Source organism: Carcharhinus amblyrhynchos, chromosome 33 (assembly GCF_965287045.1).
Source record: "Carcharhinus amblyrhynchos chromosome 33, sCarAmb.v2.hapA, whole genome shotgun sequence".
Taxonomy (NCBI): domain Eukaryota; kingdom Metazoa; phylum Chordata; class Chondrichthyes; order Carcharhiniformes; family Carcharhinidae; genus Carcharhinus; species Carcharhinus amblyrhynchos.
In genome coordinates this window covers 2534366-2543691 of record NC_137356.1, presented here as the reverse complement: position 1 = coordinate 2543691, position 9326 = coordinate 2534366, and the positions used below count along the sequence as shown (strand labels likewise).

The following is a 9326-nucleotide window of genomic DNA, read 5'->3' as shown; positions in this document are numbered from 1 at the left end:
GGTTATCTGTAAAAACTTGCATTCCAACCATTATTTTGTAAATTGAGTTTGTGTCTTTATATGCCCTGTTTGTGAACAGAAATCCAGGTTTAAGTCCAACCGATTTATTTGATAGTAAACTCACTAGCTTTTGAGGTTTCCCTCTTATTTCACCTCAAAAGCCAGTGAGTTTACTATCAAATAAACCTGCTGGACCTTAACCTGATGTTGTGAGACTTCTTACTGTGTTTACCCCAGTCCAACACTGACATCTCCCTGCCCCAGTGAATGAATGAAAGGTGCTCAGGGCAACTCCAGCAGCAGCTCTCGCGAGACTGGCCCAGATCGGAAGTGATGCTTGGCTGGCTGCACCAATCGGGCCCTGTCTTGCTGCGGGGTAGGCACGGCGCCCGATCACGTGGCGCTTTAAGTGGCGCGGCCAATCAGCGCGGGCGATCCTGTTGCTAATTCAAGATGGCGACCACCGTCTCCGTCCCTCCGCCGGCGAGTGAGCTGAGAGCGAACGGCGAGAGTGAGGAGAGTCAGCGGGAGGAGGAGGAAGAGGAGGGAGGCGGTGGGGAGTTCCTGCAGGATGAGGAGTGGCTGTTGGCCGAGGGGCTGGAGGCGGGCGGCGGGAACACTGGCGGGCTGGAGGCCGAGGAGGAGGAAGCGCCGCGCCGGCGGACTCCCGAGGAGACGCTGGTCAAGCTGGAGGCCGCCGAGAAGGAGCAGCGGCTGGAGCGGAGCCGCCGCGAGTTCCGGAACCGGCGCAAAATCATCATCAGGAACCTGCCGTCAGACATCATCACTCAGGTAGAGAGGGGCGGTCGGGGTGGAGGTGGGGAATGAGCCGGGGACGGGGAGTCCGGCCTGTGAGGGGGAAGCGGCCCGAGGCCCTACTGCCGGCGGCCGGCACTCCGCACTGCGCATGCGCGCTCCGCCCTGCCTCAGTTGACAATCAAAGTCAGGAGTGTGGCTGTTGCCCAGATTGGCAATGTGTGCCCCCCGCCCCGGAGGGGCATTTCAGTGTGTGACTCATATGTGGGGGCATTTCAGTGTGTGCACCCCTCCATCTGGGGGTGCGTTTCAGTGTTAACCCCCCCCCCCTTCAATCTGGTGGTGCATTTTAGTGTGCACCCCCACCCCTCTCCATCTGGGGGTGCATTTCAGTGTGCACCCCCCCCCTCCATCTGGGCGTGCATTTCAGTGTGCACCCCCCCCCCTCCATCTGGGCGTGCATTTCAGTGTGAACCCCCCCCCCTCCATCTGGGGGTGCATTTCAGTGTGCACCCCCCCCCCTCTCCATCTGGGGGTGCATTTCAGTGTGCACCCCCCCCCCTCTCCATCTGGGGGTGCATTTCAGTGTGCACCCCCCCCTCTCCATCTGGGGGTGCATTTCAGTGTGCACCCCCCCCCCCTCCATCTGGGGGTGCATTTCAGTGTGCACCCCCCCCCTCCATCTGGGGGTGCATTTCAGTGTGCACCCCCCCCCCCCCATCTGGGGGTGCATTTCAGTGTGCACCCCCCCCCCCCCATCTGGGGGTGCATTTCAGCGTGCACCCCCCCCCCATCTGGGGGTGCATTTCAGTGTGCACCCCCCCCCCCATCTGGGGGTGCATTTCAGTGTGCACCCCCCCCCCCATCTGGGGGTGCATTTCAGTGTGCACCCCCCCCCCCCCATCTGGGGGTGCATTTCAGTGTGCACCCCCCCCCATCTGGGGGTGCATTTCAGTGTGCACCCCCCCCCCTCTCCATCTGGGGGTGCATTTCAGTGTGCACCCCCCCCCCCCCCCCCCTGCCATCTGGGGGTGCATTTCAGAGTGTGCCCCTGCCCTGCTGCCCATCTGGGGGCATTTTAATGTCTGCTTTTTGCATGACAAATTTAAAACTCTCTTCCTCAAAGAGCAATTGATGGCCGATCAATTGTTGACTTCGTATTGATGGATTGTTTTCTTGATTCCCTGTGTCTCGTGAGTAGTCATGACGTGGAGATGCTGGCGTTGGACTGGGGTAAACACAGTAAGAAGTCTCACAACACCAGGTTAAAGTCCAACAGGTTTATTTGGTAACAAACGCCACTAACCTTTGGGGCTTTTCCCCTTCATCAGGTGAGTGGGGAGTTCTGATCACCAACAGAGCGTATAAAGGCACACAGTCAGTTTACAGCAGACTAATTAGATTAGCTGTAAAGACTTGCATTCTAATCAGTATTCTGTAAACTGACTGTGTGCCTTTATACACTCTGTGATCAGAACTCCCCACTCACCTGACGAAGGGGAAAAGCCCCGAAAACTAGTGGCGTTTACTCCCAAATAAACCTGTTGGATTTAACCTGGTGTTGTGAGACTTCTTACTGTCTCACTGGTAGATCAGACTGAATGACTTTCTGTTCCTATGGTCTGAGTTTAAGTTTAAAGTTTATTTATTAGTATCACAAGTACGTTTACATTAACACTAATAAAATTACTGTGAAAATCCCCATTCCAGTGCTTGATCGGGTCGTCTGTGGGAGAATTTAGCATGGTCAGTGCATCTAGTCTTTCGGACTGTGGGAGGAAACTCCATATTCCCCGTTTTTCTTAAAAAAAAGAAAATTGTAACAATTAAAATCCGGAATTTCAGAGGTTATGGGGTAGACTTTCTTCACCCAGAGAATAGACAGCCAGTGGAATTCACAATCAAAGTAGTTGAGGCCAGTGGAATTCACAATCAAAGTAGTTGCATGTTTTCAAGAAGCAGTTGTAGTTCTTGAGGTGGAGGGGATCAAAGGATATGGGGAGAGGGGGGATGATTCACCATGATCATAATGAATGGCAGAGCAGGCTTGAGGGGCTGAATAGCCTCTTCCTGCCCTTATTTTCTATGTTTCTAAGATCTTGATTAACCTCTGATGACAAAGATTCTAGAAACAGTAATCTAGAACAAAATTAACATAAGAAATAGGAGCAGGAGTAGGCCATCTAGCCCTTCGAGCCTGCCCCGCCATTCAATAAGATCATGGCTGATCTGTCGTGGCTCAGTTCCACTTTCCCGCTTTCTCCCCATAACCCTTGCCTATCAAAAACCTATCAACCCGCGTCTTAAATATATTTAGCGAGGCAGCCTCCACCACTTCAACAGGCAGAGAATTCCAGAAATTCACCACCCTTTGAGTGAAGAAGTTCCTCCTCAACTCCGTTCTAAACTGCCCCCCCTTATCTTGAGGCTGTGCCCTCTAGTCCTACTGTCCTTTCTGAGTGGGAAGAGCCTCTCCACCTCTATCCTATCCATCCCATTCATCATCTTGTATGTCTCAATGAGATCTCCCCTCATTCTTCTAAACTCTAACGAGTACAAGCCTAGTTTATTCAGCCTTTTCTCATAGTTCAACCCCCTCAACTCCAGTATCAGCCTAGTAAACCTCCTCTGCACTTCCCTCCAAGGCCAAAATATCCTTGTGTAAGTGCGGTGACCAAAACTGCACACAGTACTCCAGCTGCAGCCTCACCAGTGCCCTAAACAGTTGCAGCAAGACCTCCCTACTTTTATATTCAGTCCCCCTCGCTATGAAGGCCAGCATCCCATTTGCCTTCCTGACCACCTGCAAGCTGGGTTTTTGCGACTCATGCACAAGGACCCTGAGGTCCCTCTGCACCGCTGCATGCTGCAGTTTTTCGCCATGTAAGTAACAGTCCTTCCTACCATTATTCCTACCAAAGTGGACAACTTCACACTTGCCAACATTAAATTTCATTTGCCATTTCCTGGCCCATTCGCCCAGCCTATCTAGATCCTTCTGCAGACTCTCCACACCCTCCGCACGATTTGCTGTTCCACCAATCTTGGTGTCATCAGCAAATTTCGACACTGTACACTCGGTTCCCTCCTCCAGATCATCTATATAAATGGTAAATAGCTGAGGCCCCGGCACCGATCCCTGGGGCACTCCACTAGTCACCAACCGCCAATCCGAATAGCACCAATTGACCCCCACTCTCTGCCTCCTATTTGACAGCCAATCTCCTATCCACGCTAACACCCTACCCCCAACTCCATGCCCCCTAACCTTCTGTAATAACCTCTTGTGCGGCACCTTATCAAACGATAAGTTTGAAAAGGTGCCGCACAAGATAAGCTACCTGGACTTATGTTTGAATTAGGGAAAGCCAAGCACAGATTTACTAAGGGCAAATCACATTTAACTAATTTGACTTAAATGCTTTCAAGATGAAAATCACAATTGAAGCTTTGATTGTACATTTTTTTTGATGCCAGTGAATATTTACCATTAAATTTGGAGTTTCCACTCTTGACATTCCTCTGCACAATGATGTATTTTATTATGTCGGGAAGTTCTGTGTTTTTTCAGTGTGTACAAATACTTTGGAGAAGCAAATAAATGGCAATGCTGTTTATGTTGCTTTAAAGTCTATTTTAGGATCTTGTCGAGAAGCACAAATACACTTTAGCTGAGCTTGCAATTCTAGCCCATTTATTATCTTCCCAACAGATACTAATCTTCCTTCGCAGTTGTTATTTGATTTGTTTTTGTGCTTTGAAAGTCAGTGTCTCTAGACCCGAGTTTTATTGTCCAGTGAGGCCAGGTGAGATTTTTCAACTAGGTATCTTAATATTAACCACATTGGGATTACCCCACTTCCCCATCCCATTCACATGAGATTAGGTTCCAGTCTCAGCTACTACAGTACTAGAAATCTTTACTATCGCTGACTGAGAATGTATAGAATTCCTGAGTGCAGTGAACTGTGCGCCAGCATTAAAACTTCTTTCCATTTACAGCTTTTCATGAGTTTGGTGTCAGCAGATCAGAATACATTTAAACTAAGATCCCAGAAGGTTACAGGCAGTATTACTTTGGCGAACTGTTTGTACTCTTACCAACAACTCTGGTGTTTCTAATGCTATGATTCAGGTCTTCCACTGAAACCGTAGAATCTCTACAGTGCAGGAGGCCATTCAGCCCATCGAGCCTGCAATGACTCCGAAATAGCATTTCACTGAACAGCAGCACCAGCCCCCCGCCCCATAATCCCGCACATTTACAATGGCTGATCCACCTAACCTGCATGTCTTTGGAGAGTGGGAGGAAACTGGAGCACTCGGAGGAAACCCACACAGACACGGGGAGATTGTGCAAACTCCTCACAGTGGCCCAAGTCAGGAATCAAACCCAGGTCTGTGATGCTGTGAGGCAGCAGTGCTAACCACTGTGCCACCATGTGTAAATGTCACATCAGTTATCAGACAGTCTGGACATCACTGGATATTGTCAAGTGGATGATGACAGTTGGAAGAAGTGACTGGCTGACTCAGTAAGCTTGGAGTAAAGACAAACATGAATTGGAAGCTTCGACACAGTTGACTGGATATAGTGTAGAGTCTGGCAAGATGGGGGATGTCATCTTTGTAAAAGCAAAGTTCAAATTTGATATTAATTCAGTGTGTATTCATGAGGCATGAGAAAACTTGTAGAAATATTCCTGATTTCACAGAGCTCATGAGCTCAGATTGATGATTTTCTAATTGAAATTAATAAACTTGTTTCATGTGAACACACTGATTTTTTTATTAATTCTTACTGCAGTGGAATCTGTTTTCCCCATTAAAACACCAACATTTCCTTTAAACTTCTGTATGCACGGTGGTTTGTACAGCTGCCTCACAGTGCCATGGACCCGGGTTCAATTCCCAGATTGGGTCACTGTTTGTGTGGAGTTTGTACGTTTTCCCTGTGCCTGCGAGGGTTTCCTCCGAGTGCTCACCTGTCCTCCCACAGTCTAAAAGATGTGCTGGTTAGGTGCATTGACCCGAATAGGCGTCAAGGTGTGATGACTAGGGGAAGTTTACGGTAACTTAGTTGCAATGTTAATGTAAGGCTTACTTGTGACTAATAAATAAACTTTTTACGTTTGTTCGCTGTTCCTCATTGTAATGGATGATTGTGTTAATGTTAAGTACTTGACTGAGAATCAGCATCGATGATAGATTTGACAGTTATAAAAACATACAAAATAGGAGCAGAAGTAAGCCATTCACCCCCTTGAACCTGCCCCACCATTCAGTAAGATCATGACTGGTCTGTTTGTGTTTCTAATTCCCATCTACCCAATAACCTTTGACTCTCTAACCTAACAAGAATCTGTCTACCTCTGCCTTAAAGATATTCAGTGATCTTGCTTCCACCTCCACCTGAGGCAGAATTCCAAAGTCACACAGTTCTCGGAGAAAAAAGTCTCCTCGTTTCTGTCCTAAAAGAGTGGCCCCTGATTTTAAAATCGTACGTCCTTGTTCTGGACTGACTTCTAAGAAGAAACATCTTTCTCATGTCCACCTGTTGATATTGAACAGGATCTTCCTTCAATCAAGTCACCCCTCACTTTGAAACTTCAGTGGAAACGAGCCCAGTCTGTCCAGGCTTTCCTCATCAACAGCCCACTTGTTGCAATGTCGTAAACCTATGTTGGAACTTTAGACTTTTGGAATTGAAAGCACGTTGATTTTAGTAGCTCTGCTTTGAAAGATCCTTGGGGCAAGTTTAAAAGAAGGTGATAATTCTACCTGGATGCTCTGTCGGAAGAGGGTCTGGTTTTGCAGCAGTTTATTGTGGGTTATATCAGGACGTTCTTACCATTTCCTGGTCTGATTCAAAGAAAACAGCCATCACCATGAAGCAGGAAACACCTGAGTGTTGAGACATGAGATTTAGCAGTTTTTCCCTGAACCCTTTCTCCTTTAACAATCATTGCTTGTTTCCTTAGTTACAGTTGTGAATTTTTTCCTCTACATCCCCCTCATTGTTTTCTCCCCTTTAAGATATCGTGTTGTGTTTCACTGCAATACACTGCATATGATGTTGAAAAATGTGTCGGTTGTACATCTTAAATAAGCATCTTGTTCTGGCTAAAGATTAACCAATATGTATCTCATTTGCCCTGCCCTGTTTATCAAGTACAGATGATATCAGCGTGAGCTTCCTTTCTCGCGCCAGCACCCATCCCCAGGAAGACGGAAAGGAGGAGGGTGAACAAACTTTCTGGAGTAGTTTTCAGTTAAACAAAGAAAGAAAGCTCCTAAGATGGGACTGTCTTAAGTTATTAAAGCAGCAGAGGAATTAGCTCTGCTGCCTCATTGCGCCAGGGACTCAGGTTCCTGATTTTATTTATTATTGTCACATATACAGTGAAAAGTATTGTTTCTTGTGCTCTATACAAAACATACTGTTCATAGAGAAGGAAAGGAGACTGCAGAATGTGGTGTTACAATCATAGCTAAGGTGTAGAGAAAGAATCAACTTAATGCGAGGTAGGTCCATTCACGAGTCTGATGGCAGCAGGAAAGAAGCTATTCTTGAGTCAGTTGGTACGTGTCCTCAGACTTTTATATCTTTTGTATCTTTTTCCCAATGGAAGAAGGTGGCATGGGTTTCTTCCGGGTACTTTGGTTTCATAGAATCCCTCCAGTGCAGAACCCACACTCAGCTCATGCTGGTATCATCCACACTTGATAAACAGGGTAGGGCAAACAAGATGAATGTTGGTTAATGTTTCGCCAGAAAAAGATGCTTAAGATGTACAACTGACACATTTCGACATGACGTGCAACTGACATGAAGGCAGTGTATTGCAGTGAAACACAACACGATAGCTTAAAGGAGAGAAAATAATGAGGGAGATGTAAAGGAAAAATTCACAAAATTTGGCCTACCAAGCCTGCACAGACGACAATCCCACCCAGACCTCATCCCTGTGGTCCCGTGTATTTACCTTACTAATCTCCCTGACACGAAGGGACAATATAGCACGCACGTCTTTGGACTTTGGGAGGAAACTGGAGCATCCGGAGGAAACTCATGCAGAACGTGCAGACTCCTCAGTCACCCAAGGCTGAAATTGAACCGGATCTCAGGTGCTGAGGCAGCAGTGCTAACACTGTGCTACCATGCTGCCCCTCGGCATAATATGTTTTTCGATTGAATAAAAGCTCCAGTCCAAAGATATGTAGGTTAAGTTGACTGGCCATTCCAAATTTCCCCTCAGTGCCAGGGGGATTAGCAGGGTCAATATTAGGTGTTATGGGGGATAGGACCTGGGTGGGATTGTTGTTGGCGCAGACTCAATAGGCTGAATGGCTGCCTCCTGTACTGTAGGGGTTCTATAATTCCAGCTGACCCCAAGCAAAGCAGGGAGTGAGATAATGGTTCTGTGGAAGGGAGCAGAAAGCTTCTAGTTTTCAATCACTGTCAAGTAACTGTGCATTGGAGGTTGGCTAAGTAAGGCCAGATCCTGTTTGATGTAATATTTCCCTTCACTCAAGCATTTGCTGTGTGCAAGAGAGCTGCCACTGCCTGTAAAAGCTGAGTTAGCACCAAGAGAGGGAAGTACATTATGGGGGTGGGAAATAAATATCTGGTTACTAATGACTGAAAGCATTTTGCCTTACATGCACCATAAGCTGGAAATTGTATTTTATTTGAATATTTCTACTGAACCAGATAGACTGAGTAAACTGGATTTAGATTGATGCAGTCATTCGTTTGCATGTTCTTCACTTGTCCGCATGGGTTTCCTCCAGGTGCTCTGGTTTCCTCCCACATTCCAGAGGTGTGCAAGTTAGGTTGATTAGCCGTGGTGAATTTCCCCTTTGTGTCCCAAGACATATAGGTCAGAGGAATTATTGGGGTAAATATGTGATGTTACAGGGATAGGCCGTAGCTAAGATTGCCTGCCAGTGAATCAGTACAGACAGAATGGGTCAAGTGGCCTGTTTCTGACCTGTCAGGGATTCTGTGATTCTTGAAACAGTGGCATCTTGCCACAAAATTGAAAAAATAATTGAAGAAAATTCTCAGGATTTGGTCCCACTGAGAAGGTTTTGTGGATTGAAGTGAAGAAGCACAATGTAGGACAAAATATGCAAGAGATATTGGCTGCTTGCAATAAAGGAACAGCAATAATCACGGGTGACTTTAACCTGCTTATTAACTGGAAAAGTCAGATGAGCATTGATAGTTCAGATGAGGGATTCATCAAATGCTTTTGCGACTCTTTCTTAGAAAAGCCTGTTCTGGAACCAATCAGAGTGCAGGTTCTTTTAGAATTAGTGTTCTAGAAGATTAATTAATGACCCCAGAGTGAAGAAACCCCTCGGTATCAGCAACCACAATATGATTCAGGTTGAAAGGGAGAAAAGTGGGTCTAAGGCTAGTTTTTAAACTTTAATAAGGGTCACAATGTGAGTGTGAAAGCTGAACTAGGTGAAGTGTACTAGACTCGAGGTTAGGGGAGAGACCAGTAGAGAAGCAGTGGCAAACATTTAAAGGAGTATTTCAGAATAAGTGTGTTTGTACT

The 9326-nt window shown here is 46.7% G+C and overlaps 1 protein-coding gene across 2 annotated transcripts in view; it reads left to right on the top strand.

The window, feature by feature from the left end:
• The first annotated feature begins 448 nt into the window (after positions 1-448).
• The window catches only part of raver1 (ribonucleoprotein, PTB-binding 1), a 44394-nt gene continuing 35516 nt past the window's right edge, over positions 449-9326 (top strand). For both annotated transcript variants that reach the window (XM_080216340.1, XM_080216339.1), the window contains exon 1: positions 449-792. In XM_080216340.1, the coding sequence (XP_080072466.1) occupies positions 454-792 (339 nt within the window). In that variant the 5' untranslated portion in view covers positions 449-453. The remainder of the gene's footprint in view (positions 793-9326) is intronic.